Genomic DNA, 24545 nt, shown 5'->3' with positions numbered 1-24545 from the left:
TGAATAAATCTTACCAGGAACACTTAGTAGAGAAATACCTCTGTAATTCTCACATGCAGTTCTATTTCACTTATGGGAGCTCTACTCCAATCAATTGGAATTCGTCCCTCTGTCCAGGTTTTCTGAACTATGCAGTGCAACTGCTGTAACTTTTATACCTCCATACTTGAGAATTTCTGGTCGAATATCATCTATTCCTGCTGCCTTTCACATTTCAATTTTTTTATGGCTTTTTCTACTTCTATATGGATAAGTATTTCTAATTGCATGTCTTTTGAGTGTTTTTTTTACTACTGTGCTGTCAACACCGCTTGTTTCATTTAGAAATTTTGTGAAATAATTACTAGATATTTGATATCTTTTTCTCCTGATTTCATCACACCTTTATCATCTCTAATTCCTTTTACAGTACTCTTTCCTCCATTTCTGAGCTTCTTCAACAACCTCCAGAATATTTTGCCACCTTGATATCTATTTTCTATGTTCTTGCCAGTCTTCCCATAACTTTTGTTTAGCCAGTTTTTAGTGTTTAGCTTTCTTACATTTGTCTCTGTATTCTCTAAGAGTACAAGCTGACTCATTTGCCAGAAACTTTTGATATGCTTTCTTCTTTTCCTTCACTGCCTCTTTAACTTCCTGTGTCTACCATGGAATTCTGATTTTTCTATCGTTGCAGGCAACCTCACCACATGCCTCTCTAGCTGAATCAATCAATGTTTTCTTCAGGATTTGCTACTGACTCTCCAAGATTTGGTTTCTGTTCTCAAACTCTCATTTTTCTTGAATAATGTTTGTGTATTTTAGTTTACGCCTGACAGCTGCTCAACTTTTATTCGCTTTAAAACTTTCTTACGCATTCTTCTTTTTAACATGAAATTCAATTTTATCCTGCTCGAGACTAAATGGTGATCATTTCTAATTTCAAATTCTCTGTATACTCAAGTGTCCTGCACCAGAGAGAAAACATCATTATCAACAATAACACAGTCAATGAGACTTTTCTTATTCCTTGTCTCTTCTCTCCAAGTAAATTTGTACACATTTTTATGTTGGAACATTGTGTTAGTAATAACCAGTCCATGTCCTGAGCAGAAATTCAACAGGTACTCTGCATTATTACTTTGCTCTGCTCTTTTCTCCAAATTTTCCCAAAATAATTTTGTTTGTCTGACAATGATTTCATACTCTATTTAGATCCCCAACCAATTTTTCCTTTTTCATTGTGTCAGTTGCTTTTTCTAAAGCCTCGAAAAATTCCTCCATTTCTAACTTAGTAGAACCTTCTGTGGGACCATAGGCACAAATAAGTCACACTGTCCAATTTCACATTCTGATATTTGCCATTCAAGATTAGCCTCGTATTTTGTGTTCAATACTTTTCCCTGATCGTCGTTGCCCGAATATAACACTTTGTATTAATTGCTTAGAAAAATCTCACTAGCTTTTGTCTTTTTTGTTTTAGTGACCCCTATTTATATCAATCTGGTCTTTATCCAATTCCTCAGCTAGCTCCATTTATTTGCCATTCAGGCTTATGTTGATGTACCGATCTTGAACTCTGGTGATGAGTTGGGGTGTGTTTTAGGATTTGTTCCAGTAGCTGACTTTTTGCTGTTCGCCCTGGTTCCCTGCCGAAAATAACGGGGACCTTGTTTAACCGGGCAATGCCCCAGCCAGCATGAAATTCTGTCATGTTCTACCATCATATTATATTTTGGTTTAAGCCAATAAGAATACAATTTGGTCGGCTAAATCCAAAACTGCCAGCCCATCCTCATTCGTTCAGTATCCAAGTAGATACCTAACAGGGTGCACGAGGTGAGGATTGGACATTAGATCGGAAGTCCTGGTCGGCTCTCCACATTCCTTTAAAGGTGATGTGGAGGTCTCCTCTCAGCAGCTTTGACCCTTAAGCACCCTTTGAATGAATGAATTTCTTTTGGCATTAAACCTTTTATAAAGAAGTTTATAACTGCACGATACTCAATTTTATCCATTTCAAGGGATACAGACAACACTTTGCTTCAGACAGCTGTATAAAACAAACTACTTCATAGAATGACTTGCAATTTCACATGAATGCTTATGACAGATGTACAATTTAGAAAAAATAAAATTGTGCCGATAGCGTTACCATCTATGGTCAAGACCACCCACGTATACTATCATCCAGCATAACAATACAGTATCCTTAAAACATTAACATGTTGCCAAGACTATTTGTTCCCATGATACAGCTCTTACTACAAAATTCAATTATATGTCATACTCTTTAGTGAATGATTACAAACCCCTATAAAGTAGACAAAGTCTAAAGAATTAGCAACTGTTATACATTCTGCTAGGGCTACACTGCTCTTTTGATAATGTAAAGTGTCTTGTGCCTGCTATGAGCAACCAGAAAGAACTGTGAACATCAGAAATACATGTGCTACCATCATTATAGTTGATCACGTTAGCTATTCCTTCACACAGACAAACTGAAAACTACAGAGAAACTACAAGTACAGTACAATAAGTTTTCTGGAGTGAGGCATCAGAAATGAAGCAATCTCCTAACCTCAACATACATGGTGATTCAGAACTCTTGAGCCAAATTTTAAGGGGTGATAGAACACGCCTAAACAAGCACTTTTCGTCATACAATGCATGGTCCAAACTCAAGCGGTGAAGTGCTAGGGGTTAGCAACTACTGTGTCAGGAAATGAAGAAACACAAGAATGACAGAGGAGATTTGAAACAATTGCATAAATTATAGAATTTTATTGAACAAATTACAGAAACTGCTCAAAAGGGTGACCGCCAACATTAATGCATGCTTCACACCTTCGCCGTAGTGATTGGTGTAAACACCAGACATTTTTCATGCAACAGCAATAAGGTCCTAATTGGAATCGATGGGGCTATCATAGATCAGGCTTTTCATATGGCCTCATAGGAAAAAGTCCAGACATGAGAGATTGTGGCGGCCTAGCGATGGGACCACCCTGACCAATCCATCGTCCTGGAAATGTTGCATCCAAGGCATTCCACACATCCACGTTGAAATGGGTTGGCGCTCCGTCGTGTTGGAACCATATACGTGTTTGAATGTTTGCTGGAACATGGTTCAGTAATTCTGTAAAATTACGAGGTAAGTTCTCATGTACACATGACCTCTTGTAAAATTACGAGGTAAGTTCTCCCATTCAGTCGTGCTAGCAAAAGGTATGGGCCAATCAAATGGTCAGGTAGGATTCCCGCCCAAACATTTATGGAGAAATGCCACTGGTATGAATGGGGATGTGTGACATGAGGATTTCTGCTAGCCCACACATGATAATTGTGGGTATTTAAAATGCCCTCACATGTAAAGGTGCATTTGTCAGTGAATAAGACGTGCATCAAAGTCCAGCTGCACTGCAGTCTGCTGCAGGAACCACTGTGCAAAATCTACATGAGGCTGGTAATCTGCAGGTGTACCCTCTGTGCATGGTAGGGGTGTAATCATTCATCTCATAGAACTCGCCACACCATCAATTGGGGCACACGTACGGCATGAGAAATTGCTCGCGTGCTACATTCGGGACGATCTGAAACCCTACATAGAATTTCCTCTGTAACACGTGGCATCCTCACACTCCTTGCACACCCTATATCCTGCATTACGCTGACAAAGGAGTCCATTTCGCACAGATACCGGTGCAATCGCTGAAAGGTTTTATGATGAGGCATGCGTCTGGTTGGAAAGTGCTCTCGGTACAGTCTTTGGGCTTCCCTCGCATTCCTGTCTGCAGCTCCATAAATGAAATGCATGTCAGCCTTCTCCTGATTTGTGAAAGAATCCATCCTTTTTGCATTCCATGGTAGAAATAACGATGACTGCAAAAACCAGCGCTTATAAGTGTTCACTGGAAAACGCCCTCTAGCGCTTGTTTAGGTGCGTTCTATCACCCCCTTAAAGTTTGGCCCAAGCGTTCTGAATCACCCTGTATATAGTTGCATAAATTTATCAAAAACTTAGATGGTCATTTTAAGACTAACTTTAGCCCAGCCCTTGAAAGTCCCATAACAGGACTGCAGTTTTAATTCTGATCAGACAAAAACCTGCTTCAACGATGGTATGATGGGCTGATATTAGCAACTTAATAAATTATTATATTTATTTTGCTTTGCAGGTACTGTGAGCCAGTAGTATTAAAAGTTAATACAAGTAATTGTCCATGCTCACTTAATCCTTTCTACACGAAAAACATGATACTCACGCATAAGATTATTTTAAAATCTAGCTCACTTATAATTACAACCATCATCATCATCGTCATCTATATCAAATTCTTCATGTTCAAGTTCATCCTCATAGTCTGCAAAGTTCTCCTCAGTTTCTTTCTGTTCAACTAATAACGGCTCTTGCAAACAAGCATTTTTCTTTGTTTTCTTCATTTCTGCTTTTCGTAGTTTCAAAAAAGAATGTAGCATATCCGCTCTATTGCTATCCTGGAAAGATGCTAAATTATCTGTGAAAGGAGTGATATTCCACAAATTCTGAGAAGTGGATGAGACATTTTTTCCTCCTAATCTTTTCTTCTTTTCAATAACTTTATCCATCAGAGCTTTGTGATTGAGATTAAAAATATTCATTTTCATATCCAAAGGGTATTGCAGTTCATATGTCTGCCCACATTCTGTTCCTTCTTGATCTTCAAATGCTGTTTCCTCCTAATGAAAGTAAAATACATAATAAAACAGCTAGTCAAATGGTTATTAGTCCAGTTTAAAACAAATATAAAAACTAATGTTTACCAATTTGAATATATCATTACTTATTATGTAATCAGTTTTAAATGGTGTGTATGTACCTTACAGTGATTCATGTTCTACAATATTTCATTTATGCAAATCACTGTAAACTTAGAAAAGCTTAATTACTAATTTTTGTTGTTAGTAGTTTATATATTATGTTTAATATTATTTTTTTAAAAAGGTGAATTTACTTGAATATTAAGTTGGTCTATCCATAATAAGGCTTATAGTTTGATGTTTAAAATACATAAGTCATGAGACTTACTTATTTCACTGAAACTAAGTTTTTACCACTAAGCAAAGTACCATGTAACAGCAGCAGTTTCTCTTGCTTCATGACTGAAGCAGAAACTAGAAATGTTATGCATGCATGAGTGAAAAGAATATAATAACTAGAAAATAGCTGTGAGAGAGAGAGAGAGAGAGAGAGAGATACAGTGTATAGAGATATGGAAGAATTTTTTAAACGAGTTGGAAAAAGTTCCATTAACAGCAAACTTTCATAAAGAAGCTTAAAAGATTTTAGCTACTATATTACAAATTTAACTGAAATAACAGTCATGAAAGAAATCAGAGGAAATTTGGAACTTGATAAATAAGTTTCTTATACAGAAGGAGATATCTTTATCAGATAGTAAATGTTCCATGTGAATAGTAACAATTCAATGGCTATTTCAGAAAATAGATACAGCAAGTAGAAGTTAAGTGTTTGATCATTTTCCCTTGGTAGAACAGTAAAAAATTTATGAATCTTGAAGGCGAAAGTTTTATGTAATTTTTCTGTAAGGCATTAATCAGGATAAGGAATATCTCTACTGTAGAGATAAACTGTTTCTTTCCAAGGAAGTCTAAATATAGTTAAGAAATATAATGTTGTTGTTTTTAGTTGACATATTTTTGGGCCCTGATAGAAATTCTGTTGTGATTAGAGTTCAGAAGATTATATATTTATGTTTTCATTCATGTATCTTAGAATTACTAAATTCTTATTCATTTTTGTATACAAAAATGTGAAAACTCAATTTATTTAATTATTGTGGAAGTTACATTAACTAACTAAAAAGAAAACACTTCTACATATCACTTTAAAAAAAATCATTTATTGATTTCATCTAATCCCTCAGGTAATTGATTTCAGAGTTTCAACAAATGAGATATCTTCTCTATCTCTCTCCCTACAAAAAAGTCTCCACAATAGGTTGTAAACCTATAGTAGGTTGATGCCATATGAGTAAGCTAAAAATTAGATAGTCCAGTTCTTTCTTGTGGATATGTCAGCTTCACAAATGTAATAATGAAATCTTACTGTTAACATATGAGCTTTTCTTATTCAACATCATCACACTCTTCAAACCCCTTTAGGTGGTGCTGTTTTTTTTTTTTTCCTTCTCCAATATGACAAAATATACAAACAGAAAGAATGCCAGGCAATACACTGTTCAGTCTTACTAGAGTTTGTCAATCCTTCAACGGATACCACCTAAAAACCACAAAAGTGTATTAGGTGACATTTTCCTTTATGGCCAACACCCAACAGAATGCTTCTTTTTCTGTGCATTTCAATCTCCATCTCCAACAAGAATAAGCTTACATGGCCATACAGAAAGAAAAGGAATGTGGAGAGATACTTATGTGCCATATTGCAACTAGCAGAAATCAGACTTCAACAGCATCCTGAGAGAATGGTATATGCTTCATGTGAAGAAAAACCAGAAGCTTGAATACCTAAATGATATCCTAATTAAAACTGATCCAACAGCCAAGAAAATTCTAATTATACAATACTATAACTTTACCTTAAATAAAATACATGATCAACAGAAGAGAGCTCATGAATTTAAACAATACAACACAAAAGTAGTCTTTGCTCCTCTAAAAAACAAAGCAGTATTTTATGGTCATGTAAGCCACTTCATCTGCCACTAAAGAAGCCAAAACTTGCAAGATATACTGACTGGATTTTGTTATGATAATAAGCTATTCATAAGAATCTTGAGTAGGCAAACTTATTAGATGCAAAGAAAAGAGATTGCAAATAGTTACAAAAGTTCAAAGCAGCATCAGAAATGATTAATTCACAAGAACCACACAGTGATTCTTGTGAATCACTGTGTGGGTGTATGGCAAAACATTACAATAAGAACCAAGGTTTAATACTGAATGACTAATGGTCTGCTCTTGTAAAATAGTTAACCATTCCAAAAATAAGATATGAAATATAATACATTATCTAGAACAATAACGATGCTTGTGTTTTACATTACATATGTTTTGCATTACGTATGAAGGTTAATGGTGGTATTTTATTGAAAGTTATCTGTAATGATTATTTACTTTTAAATGTATTTAATATATTTATCTTTATCCTGAGGAAGCAAGAGATACAGAGCATGATGCTAATTGATAAATGGATTTATACTGAGAATATACCATGCATTCTTATACAAACTTTTTTTATTGCTCCCAAAACAGAAAAGGTTATTTGCAAACCTCCAGTACATTTTGTACCATGGGTAGGCTAGGAATATTTTGTTTCTTTTATTTTTATCAATTTTATATATTTCATTTAATTTTCTAAAAATTAATGAAAAGTATTCTAAAAATAATATAGGCAGATTTTGAAATTTGATGAAATAATGAAATACCACTTTTATGAAATAATATGGGCAGATTTCATTCCAGTGCTTTTACCTCTAACTTTAAAATAATGAAGGCCATCATTAGTTAACTTTTCACTACCTTGGAGTTCACTTAATGACTATAAAAGTATGCATTTTGTGACTCATTTCTATAGAGGTTATATCTATGCCACTTACCTCTGATTTCTGGCGCAATTAAATCAACGCCCACACACTGGCTTCCAGCTCTTAGTAACATTGTTCCACCGAATCTGCGCAGGACTAAGGCTCTCTTACAGGAGTATAAGAAAATCTTGGAGAACACAGCCCTACCAATATAGATCTCCCAGACTTAAGTGTACGACGATTGAGATCAAGACATCCACCACTACAATTAGCCCAACTACTACAATCTAACTTTGACCTGAAGCAAAAGTGGCAAGAACAGTGGGAGAGCCAGACAGATGATATCACAAAATTTTCTCTCAATGACTTACAAAAATAAAGTTTTGATGCTTGTTCACACCTCCGACGAAAATCCTGGACTCAGCTTAATAGAATACCAACTGGTCACGGTGTGTGCGGACATGCTTTTTAAATGGGGTAAAAGACCATCCCCGCATTGTGATTGTGGAGCTCAGAGACAAACTGTGGACCATATTGTGACTCAGTGTTATCTCAGAGCATATTCAGGAGACAAATTGAACTTTTTAAGTGCTACATCCGAAGCTATGAACTATCTGACCAATATGGATGTAACTTTTAATTTTATTGGTTTTTAAAATGACTTTTGACTTTTAATTTTATATGTTTTTAAAGTGACAGTGTATTGTACTGCATGTTTTGATATTCATGCAGTACAATACACTGCATGAGTACAATACGAATAAATAAACCTCTGATAATGTGGCATGGAAAGTTAGGAAAAATTCATTAAACTGCCCAACATCTCTGAACTCTGAGAGGTATCTGAACATTCTAGACAATGCAATATATGCTTCCTACTTTGTGGCGTTTCTAAAGAACTGACCATTTCGCTTTCAGCAAGACAATGCACCTTGCAATAAGGTTATTGTAGTGAATTTTTATTAAACGTTTCCGACATCGATTTTACAGAGGTCACAAATCATGTGAAAGGAACAAAATTGTACGTTACTGTATATTAACGGTGAAATACTGATTGTAAACTTGTAAAGGTAACTGACTAAGAATGAAATAGAATTGTTCATAAATTATACAATATTGTAATGGTTAGAATTATACATTAAGTTGATTTAATATTAAGTTCTGATGTGAAGTTGTAAGGGTAACAGAATGTAAAAGTATTTCTGCCCCAAGTTAAGAGAATTAGACAAGATTATGTTGGCAACTTGATAGTGAACAAAGGTATTGAAGGTCATTCAGATGTGGAGATTTTTCCCAAAACTGAAGGTCAAGACAACAGTGACGTCAGTTATTTACAGAAGATTTGGAGGTCTCCAACCTTAAAACAAGGAACCTCAGAATCGTATAAAAGAAGTCTTGAGAACCTCTGAGAGCACTGGAGTTTTTCATCTTGCTGCAGTCCGAGTGGGCCAACGGACTGCAGCAAGATTTCTTTAGATCATGACCCCTAGGCACGGGGGAAAAACCAGGAGAGGCAGATTATTCTACGGAAATTTTCGGTAACAGAAGTGCCACGTGCAACCAGATATGTGGCACCAACAGTAGATTCAGAACCGGCAGTGAGCTATGCTACAATCCTGGAAGAGGAGTACACTAGGACGACTGCCAAAAGCCGTTCAGCAAAGGCTAGGAAATAGGACCGAGGATAGCAGTCACCAGGACCGCCACAAATCTCCAAAGCTGGTAGGACTGTACATGTTTCTATGAATTTGTGGGTAGATTCATATTGTATTAAGTTTGAGGTAGTGATTAAGAATTGTATGTCCGCTGATGTAGCTTTGTTAGAAATAGTTGTGTAAGTCACTATAAGAAATAACTGAGGGTGAGAATTAGCTAGTATATATATATATATTGAGAAGAATGTTAATCAAAGATATAGATTGTAACAGCCAGTAATTGCCTAGATTTTGTAGAGCAAGTTAATTAAGCATTGTAAAAAGCTGGTCTAAATTGTAAGGTTACGATTTGAGTTTAAAATAGGCATTAGAGAGAAATTGTTTAATTGTGTATCACAGTGGCGCACTCAGGATTTAATCTTAGAGGGGGGGCCGAGCGCCCAGGATTTAACCTTTGGGGGGGGGGAGCCGAGTTGAGTAGACGTTTTGCGAATACACACTACACATTGCATATGACCTATAACTGAGCATCTGCAGTGATCACTAATTCATAAGTAGCACACAACATGAATAAAAAAATGAATTTTAATTAGGAAAAGATTTTTAGAAATTTTTCTAGTGTTTTTTCCTTTTCTTTGGGGGGTGCCTGTGCCCCTTGCCCCCCCCCCCTTTTGGGTGTGCTACTGGTGTATCATATTGTAAAGTTGCCTAAGGTAAAATAAACATGTTTTGTTTGCTTAAAATTATCGCCTAATCTTTGATCAATGCACAAAAATAACTGAACCTGCGTGCTTAAATTAGAGAAAGTGCCATGTCTGACTATTTAAGTAGTTATTTTAGAAAGTGATCTATTCTATAAGTGCCATAACAAATCTTCTCATGCTATAAAATTAATTCAGGGTGGCGTAGTTGAAAATTAATATAAATTTCCCTGAATTACACAGTGTGGGAGATAGTTAACTGTAACTGTGAATTGCCTATTTCAGAGACCTTTCACTAACAGCCCTAACACTTGTAGGAAGTATAAAGGATTAGAAGCAGGGACTAAATTAATCGGCTTAAATTAGAACAAGGCAAAGAGAACAGAAAGAATTAACAGAGTAGAAGTAAAGCAGACATAGGAAGGATAAAAGCTCTCTAGTTCATTACCATTCACCCACAATGTACATAAGAAGAAAGGGAGAGAACAGAAACAAAAAATCCTACTCTAGAGACAAAACATGCCCACTTCTTGCCTCCAGTCATCAGGGCAGTGAAGGTCATCCATCATGTAGAGGCAGTTAAGGGAAATACCACTTTGTGATACTACTAGACTGAAAAGGACAGTTCAAAAGGATACAGCACAGAACCCTATTACATAAGCTGGAGCAAATGGAGATATCATGAAGCAGATACCATGGATAAGAGGATGGTGGATGATAAATATCAAGAGTAGTAAATATATGGTAGAGTTGAATCAAAGAGAAGGTAAGTGACTATTATGCCACAAAGTTCAGCCCTGTACTTAGGCCACTGGTGTTTAATTTGTACAATAATATTGCTGGAAATGATATTAAGTGGAATATTCAATTGTTTTTCAATGAGGCAAAACAATAACAGTGACATAGAGATCTTGCAGGATGATCTAAACAGACTGGTTAGTTTGAGCAAAGAACATAAACACTGCAAATTCAGCATGCCAAAGTGTAAAGTTATACATCTGGGGATTTAAGGGGAGGAAAAAACCCTACAAGCTGTGTGTTATATAGATGAATATAGAGGAAATGAACTGAAAGAAGTGAATCAGACTAAGGATCTGAGAGTGATGGTGGACAGAAGGCTAAAATTTTCCTAGAGCATAACTGCAAAAGTGGGCAAAATTTCTTGATGGACCACTTGGATCTTAAAAAACACACTGGCAAGCAGGAATAAAGAAGTTGTTATTATTCCTCTTTATAAGACTTAGACATGACCACATCTGGTCTATTGTGGACAGATTTGGTTGCCTAAGTTCTTGTGAAAGTGTAAGAGAGGATTCAGTACAAGTTACCAAAATGGGGACAGGTATGTGGGAGCTGCCTATGAGGATAAAGTGAAGGCTTGTGGGTTACAAAGTTCAGATGATTAGACACAAAAGAAAATATACCACAGGTCTATTTTCTTTTGACCTGATAGAAACACAGGTTAGACCTGATAGAAACACAGGTTACTAAAGGAATTTTATAGTGTAGAAACTAAAGATTTTTTTAAATACTTGTCTGGATAGAGAGATGACCTCTAAGTTGTGTAAGAATGTGGTTAGCAAGTGTGGGAGGATTGGTTGCCAGATTCAGTGATAAGTGCTTTGCCATTGAATGAGTTTAAGGAGAGGTGTGACAGGCATTATGTGAAGTCTGGATTCCATGGAGATGACCATAGTAATAATAAAATTTGGATAACTTTTTTTTCCATATATTTGCATGATTTGTTTTAAATATTATAAATATGCTATATTTAAATTAATGTTAGTAACCAACACGGTTTAGTATAAACAGGCAGAAACTTATTCAAGAAAGAACTGTTAAATAAAAATAAAACTTCAGTCTTCAAAAAAATTAAAAGGAAATAGTTAAAAATCTTTTCAATCCCAGTAAATTATTATATATACAGTGGTATCTCACTAATCCGAACCTCTTTAGTCCGAACCCTCCAGTAATCTGAACTGCGGCTTGAAAGAAAAAAAAAGTTTTATTTATTATTTTTATTATATTATTATTTTGTGTACTATTATTTTGCCTCCAAACTGTATTCTGTTGTTGCAACCAATGGATCAGAACATAATACAATCCATTAAATTAAAAGATCATAAAGCCCAGCTTTTAAATGTAATTTCCCAAAATTCTGACGTTACCACATCAATAAAAAATATAAATTTGAAGAATGTAGCATTCTCAATTGATGTTGCTTGGGAATCCTCAAACCTGAAGCAATTCGAGTATCATGGAGAAAACTGTGGCCTTCTAGAATTTACGAAGATAACTACGGTGATACACAAAAAGCAAAAATTCAAAACGTGCATAATTTTGTTAAAAATATAAATCCAAATGTTGAAATTTCACAAACAGATGTTACAGAATGGATTACAGGTCGAACCAAAAGTGAATTCGAAATCAAATCAGATGCTTAAATTATAAATATGACGCTACAGAATGAATTAGCAGATGATGATGATGATGATAAAGAATTCAAAGAAAAAAAAAAAACATGAAGAGGAAGTTGACAGTTTTAACGTGTGTATAGAATGGGCTAATCAGAATGATATGCCATTCCACAAAGTTTTATTGCTAATGCATCTCCGAGAAGAAGCATTCGAAAAAAGTTCAGCTTCCAAGAAGCGAAAGAAAATCTAACTTTTTTTACAGAGATATTAAAAAAAAACTTTTGTGTGTTATTTTGTGAAACTTTGTTTTGTGTGTTGTGTACAAGAAAGTGATATTTTTTACGCAAATTAAGTTATATACTGAACTATGCAATTCTATTAAATCAAAATCCTCAACAATAAAGATATATACAAACTAAAGTTTTTACTAAAATAAACTTATATTACTTTTTAAGTTTTACATTACAATACATGAGCTTTTTTTTCTGAGTTACTTCATTTATTTCCAGAATTAAATTGATGTACCACTAGAATCTGATAATTTTTGTCTTAAACGTCAGTTATTGTTGTCTATTCGGCGAAAATTCACTGATCTGAACTTTTCACTAATCTGAACAAGCACGGTTTTTATTAGTTCGGATTACCAAGATACTACTGTATAATGTATTTGGTAGTGAGATTTGAAATCAGATGAAAATAAAAATAATAAAGAGCACAAATGCTGAAGAGTCCATCCATCCATCCAAACTTGAATTTTGAAATTCAAGCACTTTGCTCACTAAGGTGAGCAAAGTGCTGCCTGGATTTCAAAAAAAGAGGAATGAGATCTACATAGTATTGATACAACTAAAGGAAAAACGAATCCATTCAACCTGCACTAAGTGACACCAGCTTATAAGAGTCATACTAAACACCAAATGAAAACTGCAGAACAGTTCTAAAAGTGAGCCTTACAGCAGGTGTCATTTCTACAATATACATACTGCTATATAAATAGCAATGTTGCAACAAAATTTTTATGCCCTTGTTGACAAAACACCTGTGTTTCCCTTCTTACTTGAGTTAGGGTAACAGAGAGTTTTTTTTTTTTTTTTTTGAGATATCTCATATCAATCAAAAATGCTTCAACTAAATGTTTCCTAATATCCTCATTTTTAATATGATATTGCCATTGATGCCATCTGTTCACACCTCTAATCTTTCTCAGGACTCTTATATCTGCAGTCTCTAGTCTTTGGTCAAGTGTTTTACTTATGACCCAGCTTTCAGATCCATAAGTTAAAACTGGTTTGAACACTGCCTTGTATACAGCTAATTTAGTGTTCCGACTAATTTCTCTCTTATTCCATATGAATTTATTCAATTGACTTCCCACCATACCAGCTTTGCTGATTCTGTTGTCTATTTCTATATTTAATTTACCATCTTCAGTAAAAATCGTGCCTAAGTAGCTGAAATGTTTTACTTGTTCTACAGGTTCTCCATTCACAACACAGTTGACATTTTCAATGATTCTACCTATTTTCGTTGTCTTTATCTTTTTATTGCTGACCTTCATACCATATCTATTACAACAGCTATTCAATTTAGTCAGAGAATCTTGCAGACTTGTAGCAGATTTATTTAGAAATATAACATCATCTACATAAAGCAAAGAGCTGACATTAACATCTCCAATTTTGATATCAGGTTTAATACCACTTTCTTTCATAATGTGATCCATATAGATAATGAATAACAGAGGGGATAATGTACATCCTTGTCTCACACCAGATTTAACATTAAACCATTTTCCTGTACTTCCTTCAATTCTAACTGCTGACTTACAACTCAAATAAAGACTAAGTATTGCTTGATATAATGCCCCATTGACACCATATAACTGCAGCATATTGAATATCTTCTCTCTTGGCACCTTGTCATATGCCTTTTCCAAATCGATAAAACTTAAATACAGATCTTTGTTATATTCCCATGCTTTCTCGACTATTTGTCGTAAAGTGAAGATCTGATCCTGACAGCCTCTATTTAGCCTGAATCCAGCTTGTTCTTCACCAAGCTTTTCTTCCACAATATGGAGTAATTACTTTGAAAAACTGCTAAATGAAACAAGCAGTGATGACAGCACAGTGGTAAAAAAACACTGCCCAGGCATGCAGTCAAGAATACATATCCATACTTGAAGTAGAAAAAGCCATCATAGGCTTGAAATTTGGAAAGGCAGCAGGAGTAGATGATATTCAACCAGAAATGCTGAAGTATGGTGGTATAAGAGTCTTACAGTGGCTGCACTGCAAAGTTCAGAAAGCCTGGACAGAGGGACGAATTCCCGATGATTGGAGTAGAGCTCGAATAGAACCCATATATAAAAAAGGGAAATAAAACTGAATGTGAGAATTACAGAGGTATTTCCCTGCCAGGAACACTCAGTAGGGAAATACCTCTGTAATTCTCACATTCAGTTTTATTTCCCTTTTTTATATATGGGTTCTTTAGAGCTCTACTCCAATCATCGGGAATTCGTCCCTCTGTCCAGGCTTTCTGAACTATGCAGTGCAGCCACTGTAAGACTCTTATACCACCATACTTCAGCATTTCTGGTTGAATATCATCTACTCCTGCTGCCTTTCCAAATTTCAAGCCTATGATGGCTTTTTCTACTTCAAGTATGGATATGTATTCTTGACTGCATGCCTGGGCAGTGTTTTTTTACCACTGTGCTGTCATCACTGCTTGTTTCATTTAGCAGTTTTTCAAAGTAATTACTCCATACTTCGAGGATATCTTTTTCTCCCATTTCCATGTCACCTTTATCATCTCTAACTCCTTTTATAGCACTCTTTCCTCCATTCCTAAGCTTCTTCAACAACCTCTAGAATATTTTGCCACCTTCTTGGTATTTATTTTCTATATTCTTACCAAAGTCCTCCCATGACTTTTGTTTAGCTAGTTTTACACACTGTTTAGCTTTCTTACATTTGTCTCTGTATTCTGTAAGAGTAAAAGCTGACATATTTGCCAGGAACTTTTGATATGCTTTCTTTTTTTTCCTTCACTGCCTCTTTAACTTCCTATGTCCACCAGGGAGTTCTGATTTTTTTATCCTTGCAGACAACCTCACCACGTGCCTCTCTGGCAGAGTCAATCAATGTTTTCTTCAGAGTTTGCCACTGAATCTCCAAGGTTTGATTCCTGTTCTCAGACTCTTTCATTTTCTTTTCAATAATCTTTCTGTATTTTAGTCTACAGTTAACATCTGAGAGCTGCTCAACTTTTATTCGCTTTAAAACTTTCTTGCATGTTATTCTTTTCAATATGAAATTCAATTTTATCCTGCTCAAGACTAAATAGTGATCACTTCCAATTTCAAATCCTCTGTACACTTTGGTGTCCTGCACCAGGGAGAAAACATCACTATCAACAATAACATAGTCAATGAGACTTTTCTTATTCCTAGCCTCTTCTCTCCATGTGAATTTGTGCACATTTTTATGTTGGAACATGGTGTTAGTAATAACCAGTCCATGTCCTGAGCAGAAATCCAACAGATATTTGCCATTATTATTAGCTTTGCTCTTTTCTCCAAATTTTCCCAAAATATTTTTGTATGTCTCACAATCATTTCCTACTCTGCTATTTAGATCTCCAACAAGGACCAACTTTTCCTTTTTCATTGTGTCAGTTGTTTTTCAAAAGCGTCAAAAAATTCCTCCACTTCTACCTTAGTAGAACCTTCTGTGGGACCGTAGGCACAAATAAGTCTCAATGTCCAGTTTCCCATTCTCATATTTGCCGACATTACTCTACTTGAGACTGACTGCGATTCAAGAAGATTAGCCTCGTATTTTGTGTTGAATACTATGGCTACTCCTTCTTTTCCTTGATTGTCATTGCCTGAATATAACATTTTGTATTTATTGCTCAGAAAGATCTCACCAGTCTTGGTCTTTTCTGTTTCAGTCACCCCTACTATGTCGATCTGGCACTTATCCAATTCCTCAGCTAGCTCCACCTTCCTGCCATTCAGGCCTCTTACGTTGACAGCACCGATCCCAACTCTGGTGATGTTGAGTTGGGGCTTGTTTTCAGATTTGTTCCAGCAGCTGATCCTTCGCTGCTCGCCCCGGCTCCCTGGCGAAAACAACGGGGGCCCTGCTCAACCGGGCAACGCCCCAGCTGGCATGAAACCTTGTCATGCTGTACCATCATGTAGGTTTTTAAAAGTCTCTATATTTCAAAAGCCTACACATGCTGACAGATGTCTATATGCCTCGTCCCATCATTATAGACCTCAAAATTGAGAATTATTTCCATACTAGGAGCAACAGCCTGCCAACAATCAATGACCAGGATGAAGTAGTAAAGAACTTCAACATTTAAGAAATACTTTCTTTCAAAATGGCTATAATGACCACATCATCTCAAGACTACTCAACCAAAATGAGACCAGAGAAATTTGAACGAAGAAGAAAATATAGGATTCATCATTCTTCCATATATTAGCTCTATTTCCATAAAACTAGCAAAAAATACTTAAGGAATATAAAATCAAAGTAGCATTTATCCCCTTTATTAAGATGAGATCACTACTCCGATCTACAAAACCTCGACATAGTCCACTTCAATATCTGGGTGTTTATTGGCTATGGTGTGATTGCTGGTCATCTTACTATGGACAGACAGAAAAATCAATTGATTGAAGAACACATTCGAGATACTGAATACCATAGGAGTGAAGCCTCAGCTTTGTCATTACGTGTGCTCTCTTCAGCTGACCCGCAAGATGCTTTGCAAATGAGACATCAAGTTTTATGGAATAATTGGAACTATTACACCATTGCTATGATACAATGGAGAGAAAAATCTGGGAGTCTTTGGAAATGGCATTAGATCCTAAACATCTAAATAGTCTGAGGACATCCTAGTTTTCATTAGTCATGCACGTTAACGTGAATGCATAAATACATACATTAGAAATATTTGAACAATTAGAAATATTTTAAAATAACATCAGTATACCTTAAATATGCATGAATATATTACTCCCCCCCCCAAAAAAAACACATTCAAATGTAAAACTTATTAATTATGAACTAAGTAATCAAGCACACCAGTAATAAAAGTAGTAATTACAAGTTTTTAAAAAATCAGACTTTGTAACAGTTTTGTTTTCAAATCCCTTCAACTTCACTTATCAAAACTTATCACTTATCTTCCATTTTGGTGGGAGATGAATTTCATTCCCCAGTTAGTCTTTAGAGCAGGGTTTTCCAGACCTACTAAAAAATATACATATTAAAAATAGAAAAAAAAAAACCTTAACCCAGCCCATGATACAAACGTATCACAGGTTCACAAATCAAACTTTAGTGGGTGAGAGTCACATAAAAGAACTATTGCTTCCAAGTCACATAATTTAAAATTCTGCACAATTCTGAAATTTTTCTTCAAGCAGTGGCGGCTGATGAAAATTTTGGGTGCTGCATACACAAAATAAAAAAATTAAAAAAAATTTTAAATAATAAATTATTTTTTTCCTAATCAGTAACCAATTTATTAATAAATAAATTTACATATTAAAAAATTGCTTTATTAAAAATATTTCACCCTCACCATGAACAAACCAATAATAAAAGTTTTGTATCTCACAGAAATAACGCGCGCAAGCATACGATACACTGTCCAACCAAGCAGTGTCGGAATGACCTTATAATATGCAATCACAAGTGCAAACGAATATCGGTGAGTTTGGCTGTGATTGGTCGAACATGATAATTCCGACACTGCATTAGATCACAGTGCATTTGTTTCATAAACTAAAGCATTAATCAAAAAATTCCAATTATTAACTATTCAATCACTGTCGAAATATAAACTGTAATCTTTAACATGTTGTATTGCATTTATATAATGTTGTAAGCATTGTTATTATTTATAAACACAAACAAAATTTAAATTTTTCATTTTTTACTTGGGGGTGCTGTAGTGTCGCAGTGCTTATGTACGGGCTACCACTGTTCAAGTACTAACTGGTGCTTCAATTTACAGAAGTAATTTTTGGTTAACCTAGCATTCTTTTTAAGGTATCAGTGTTACTCTTGACTGATAACATTTGAATTTTCATAATATTCATTACAGTGCATCTTTTTTTCTATATCTACTAAGCATGATTTGTTCCTAGAATATTTTTGTTTACATCGGTAGTAATCACAAGCATGTTTAGTTTCTCCCTCTCTGCTTTCAAGCAGAATGTGTACAATTTGCTTTGATGATGCATCCCAACATCTTGAAACAACAGATCAAAGTGGTGACCAATCCTGGCCATTCCTTTTATAAATTTCTTCAAAAGACACATCATGCAATGAAATAAATGTACATAAATGCATATTTAGGCTTAGGTGCTAGTTTACACTCATGATTAAATTTAATGGAATAAATCAGTAGAGAGAAACAGATTTAATCATTCTGATATTTTGTCTGAGACACGGAGACACGAGAAATATCAAAATATCAGAATATTGTAATAGCAAGAAATTGAAGAAATTAAACTATTTTAAGCCTCAAGTCCATCACAGGACTTGAGGCTAGTCTTAGCTGTATTTAAAGACACGATGTCTTTTTGAACCTAGAGGAAATAACTTAGACATTTGAACTAAAGAACATGAAGAAGAATGCAACAAAAATATTCCAAAATACAAGCTCTATTTCTGTGCCAAATTTGTATTTAGTATTTTGAAAGGAAATCTTTAAGTGTGCCAGCTTCACTGTTATATCTTAAAATGTATGAATATATGATAATCAGAAAATTACAGTCACGCAGTGGCGTACCTAGGGAGGGACGGTAGGTGCAGTCCGCACTGGGCAGCACATATTTGGGGGCGGCATTTTTTATATTTAGTTATAGTTGTAAAAAACAACTTGTTCACTTCATAAGTTTACTATTCGATTTCCACGAATTATGAATTACTATATGATTTCGAATATTTTTCCTCGTCGTCAAGTCAATGTAGGGTAGAAAATATAATCTCTAAAAATTTTGATCGGATACAGACATCAATGGTGCCGACGTCGAGTAGAAGTTCTATGTACTACTCCGTGCTCGATGTTTATCGAATGCTTAGTATTACCATTACCATGGAGATGATGCGGCTACGTCTCTGCCTCCACTTCGTCCCTCAGAGGCCAACTCTCGCTCGCGAACAGTATTTTGTTCTATGTTGGTGCTTGAAATGTACACAGGCAACGTTACTAGACGAAACACCGCGTATGAATAATCTTGAAGGTCCGCGATATCCAATATATTTTCATAAGTTAAGCGGTCGACCTGTACGCACTCTTTACTGCATAGTTCAAATATTGTGTAACTTGCAAGTAGTAATTTATATTACTGTTTCAGTTTTCAGAAAATTGTTCTAAGGTAAGTTATTACAAATTAAATTTCTTTTGTTTTCTATCCCATTAAAGTAGCACAAATTATTTGTGTTTTATTGAAATTTCACGAAATTTATTATTTATTAAAAAATACGAAATAGACGTTTTATTTCTATAATTTATTTTTTTAATATATCCGTAGGATGAAACGAATAAAAGAAAGCGGAGCGTTCATTTAGAAAAAAAAAGAAGGCAAGGGAGGAAATACAGAATAAAAATACTGGCGCACTACTCAAATACATCTCCCGTGAATCAACTTCTAGTTCTTTTAATATTGTTGCCTCAAGTACTGGCAAAGAAGTCGCTCTCGAAAGCGAAAAAACTTATTCCAATGTTGTTGAAGAGGAAAGACCTGGCTCACATACTGGCAAAGAAGTAGAAAGTTCATCAAGTTCTGATGAAGAGTCTGCTGCACAAATTATTCCGTCTATTTCTATGAAAGATGTTGGATTATGGCCTAACAAGATTGACGACAATACAAGAGTATTCCTGGTACGTCAAGGTCCGTTTGCAATTCAAAATTTAAACGCCGATTTTAGTGAAGGAGTAAAACGTCCTGGTAATACAATTAAAGCCAAAGGTGAAACAAGAAAGCTAATCGCGACTGTTTTTTTTCAAATTTTACCTAATGGTGAAAAGCTGTTAAGATCGTGGATGGTGTATTCACCATCGATGAAAAGTATTTATCGTTTTTGCTGCAAACTGTTTGATGATCTTTGTCAATCAAGTTTTAACATGGAAAATGGTTTTAACAAATGGTGGAAACTTCATCCCCAAATAAGTCAACACAAGTTGAGCCCACTGCACATTCAATCATTTTCCCAATGGAAGGAATTAGAAATAAGACTTGGACATGGCGCAACTTTACAACAACAGAAAATTGATAAGGAAATTAAAAAATGGAAGGAAATTCTTACAAGAATACTTGATATAATTAGATTCTTAGCAAAACAAAATTTGGCATTTCGAGGTCATCGTGAAAGTGTTCATCAGGAAGACGTCAATTCAATGGAAAATAGAGGAAATTTTCTAGAGCTTGCTGACTTGTTGGCTAAGTACGACCCAGTATTACGTGAACATGTAATAAAAATTAAGATGGGTAATAAATATAGTATCTCTTATTTGTCGCCGAAGATTCACAACGAATTCACAGAGCTATTGGGAGGCGCAGTGAGAAAAACAATTATGGATCAAATAAAGAAAGCTAAATACTTTTGTATGATATTTGACAGCATTCCAGATATTTCTTACAAAGATCAAACCAGTCAAATTATTAGATATGTAGTTATTGATGGTAGCGAAGTTAAAGTTGTAGAATCGTTTATTGATTTTGTAGAAACTAAAGGAAAAACTGCCAAGGAAATCACAAATATGATTTTAACAAAATTAGAAAATGACGGTTTAGATATAAAAAATTGCAGAGGACAGGCTTACGATAATGCTGCCGTCATGGCAGGAAAGCACAGCGGTGTTCAAACTTGCATTAAGGAAATAAATCCAAATGCAGAATTTGTAGCATGTACAAATCATTCTTTAAACCTGGCATGTTTACACGCAGCTTCTACTGCTATCGATTCCATAACATTTTTTGGAATATCGAACAGTTGTTTTCGTTGTTTTCTTCTTCCACTCATCGATGGGATGTTTTACTTTCTGTCACTGGTCAAGGTGTTAAACGCAGTGTAGAACTGCATTTAACACCAATTTTTTTACGTTTTAAGTGCTTTAGAAAAATTGACATCTGAAGAAGAAAATAGTAAAATGAGATCAGATGCTGGAATATTACTCAATTCAATGCAATCTTTTTCTTTTCTATGTTATCTCAATTTATGGGAACCCGTCCTTTTGGAAATTAATGACGTGCAAAAATACCTGCAAATAAAAGGGTTAAATATCCATCAATGCCATATAAAACTAAATTCTTTGCAAACCCATTTCATGGAACAAAGAGATGCGCTAATACAAAATGCTGTTATAGCAGCCAAAACAATTTGTGAAGAGTTGGAGATATCGACTGAGCGTTGAGTTAGAAGGAGAAAAAATATGAGTGAGGAAAATTCACGAGACGTGGGGCTATCCTTAGAACAAGAAGTACGAAGAGCAATGTTTTTATCTATGGATAGAATTATAAAGGAAATAAAAGAACACTTTGATCAGTTGCATGTCCTTACAAGAAAATATTCGTGTATAATACCATGTAACCTACTAAATGAAGAATTTGAATGCCAAATAAATGACTTTATTGACATTGATAAAGAACAGTTCCATATTGAAAGAAAAGGGATCCAGGTTTTTATGGCTGTACCTACACTACAAGAAGAGGCAAAACGTTGGAAAAACAGGGGGGGGGGAAGGCCCTCTTGATCTACTAAAATTTATTCAACAGTATAGATTGGAAAATTCTGTATCCAACATTGTAATTTTGCTAAGAATTTTTTTAACAATTGCTATCAGTGTCGCTAGTTGCGAAAGGAACTTCTCCAAATTGAAGTTGATAAAAAATTATCTTCGTTCCACAATGAGTGATTTAAGACTACAAAATCTTAAAATATTGTCTACAGAACAAGAAATTACAAATAATATAAATTTTGAGAGCATTATACATGATTTTTCTACTATGAAAGTTAGAAGAGTAAATATATAAATATGTTTACATACACATATATGTATAATTTGTTTGTTTATCCAAAAGAAATGAAATTATTTATTTATAAATATATAATAAAAAATATTTAATGGTAATTTTTTTTGTAAATTAGGTATATGTTTTGTCTCATAGGTGGGGAACCTGCGGCCTCCGTAAGTTTCTTGTGGCCTTTAAAAAAGTATCTTGTATTTTTATAAAAGTTGCATTTATAGGTATATCAACTTATGCGGCCTCCTTTATTACTGCCTAATTTAAATATGGCATCCAATGGTAAAAAAGCCCCCACCTATAGTTTGTCTCAATTACAATTATTTATTTATGTTTATTAATTTATAAAAACCACCATTTGTTTGACTTAGAAAGGGTGGTAAATTGGAGACCGCCCCAGGCAGCAAAAGTTCTAGGTCTGCCACTGCAGTCACGTGATGCGGCTTGGCTTACACTGATTTAATTTGGTAATGCAATATGATCATACTACATCAATGTTACAGAAAGTTATCAAATGAAATCCACAATAAAAATAAAACTATAATCAGACAACATGTTAAAGTATGCTTACCTGTAGTTTCACAGAGCTTTGTTTCATTACAGCATTTTCCAATTCTGAGTTGTTTTCAGAACATGTATCCTCAACATCTGGTCCAAAATCAGCTACTGCTAGAAGCCTTTCTACTTCTGCTGCTCTGATCTGTGCTTTATCTTTAACAAATCTGATTGGTGGAACTATTCCTAACATATGCTGATTAATCATCTGTGCTCTGAGAAAGAGAGAGATAAACAAATAATCTCTTTTGAAACTGAACTATGATGTATCTGAAAGTGAGAATGTACACAATATTTGAATTCCAAGTTTCAGTTAGCAAATGAAATGTGCTAATTAAAAAATGAATTTTAACTTAGGAACAAATGCTAAATGAAGTATGACTGATTATTTGTTACATCTTATTTTAATAATATGAAAATAACAATTCTGTATATCATTTTAGGGGGGGTTCACCAGGAAACTTGGGTTTTTCGTCCCCCAGAACAGGCAAACCGGCCCCGTGAACACACATGGACTAGTCATGAATACGTCCTATGCCAGTCCTGAACCTGGATAAAATTGGGGGATTGGGGGGAAGCAATGGTGAACTACCCTGTAAAAATCTCACTAGGAATACTTTGTGGGCACTGCCTACAAAGTCACCTACAGTCGGAAACGACTGAAAGATAAAATCAGATCAGATATATAATTTTAAAGTTAACTTAAATGTGCAGCCTCTCCATTTCATTATTTCATCACCTTAGAACACACGATTAGAAAACCATATGACATAACGTAGATAGGACTTGCCTTGTCAGGTTTCTAAGAAGCTAAGTAATGATACAAAAAGGAGAAAATGATGCATACATGAAGGAATTGCAAAACCTGTAGCACTTCAGTATTGTGGATAGGCAAGTTCAGTTAGAACAGATGAGAACCCAACTGATGTTTTTCTTAAACAGCTATGGTGTATATTTAAGGAAGCACTACTAAGGAACAGAGATGGATGAAAGACAAATGCATGTGCCTAACAGGTCTAGAGAAAAATGGATTAATCATAAGCAAGACGCAAGACGTTGCTGACTATAAGGGCGAAGCAAAATGCTTTTTTATTCCCTGCTATCTGATAAGGATTACTGTGTGAGGAAAAGTTTATGAGCTAAGAGCTCTGCCTGAGTGGGTGCGATTCAGAGATCTTCATTTGGAAGTAGGATGGCCTTCGGTCTCCTATATTTTGAGAAGTCTGTTTCATCATAATTTGCTGCTTGTTGCACTAATTCATTTGGATGTGAAGAGGACACTGAGAAGAACTTCACTGCTGAAGACTGCAGGAAAGAATAGATGTAGGGGATATTTGTATCCCGGTGAAGTTGGACATTTCTGACGTACCATGGTGCGTTTAATATCATGCGGAGACATTTGTTTTGCACTTTCTGTAGTTTGAGGATATTTGTACTTGAGGTGTGACTCCAGGCTGGGGATGCGTAAGTGATAATGGGTCGAATCAACAGTTGATAAAGGAGCAGTTTTATTTTGGTATCCAGCTTGCTATTCCTATTGATAAGAGGGTAAAGCTGTGCAATGACTCTTGATGCTTTTGAACATGAGGCTTTTATATGTGAACTGAAAGTTAGTTTTCTGTCCA

At 35.1% G+C, this 24545-nt stretch overlaps 1 protein-coding gene across 1 annotated transcript in view; it reads right to left on the bottom strand.

Annotated features, from left to right (window-relative positions):
* Window positions 1–4116: 4116 nt before the first annotated feature.
* LOC150100600 (uncharacterized) overlaps window positions 4117–24545 on the bottom strand; it is an 87024-nt gene continuing 66595 nt past the window's right edge. The window contains exons 5-6 of the mRNA XM_090401726.1: window positions 22937–23135; window positions 4117–4698 (exon numbers count right to left, since the gene is read on the bottom strand). Of these exons, the coding sequence (XP_090257852.1) occupies window positions 4270–4698; window positions 22937–23135 (628 nt within the window). The 3' untranslated portion in view covers window positions 4117–4269. The remainder of the gene's footprint in view (window positions 4699–22936; window positions 23136–24545) is intronic.

Source organism: Typopeltis vanoorti, chromosome 12 (genome assembly GCF_054136105.1).
Source record: "Typopeltis vanoorti isolate ZY-2024b chromosome 12, IOZ_Tvanoo_1.0, whole genome shotgun sequence".
Lineage (NCBI taxonomy): Eukaryota > Metazoa > Arthropoda > Arachnida > Uropygi > Thelyphonidae > Typopeltis > Typopeltis vanoorti.
Note: the sequence above shows the minus strand (reverse complement) of the source record. Positions and strands in the feature narration are given on the sequence as shown.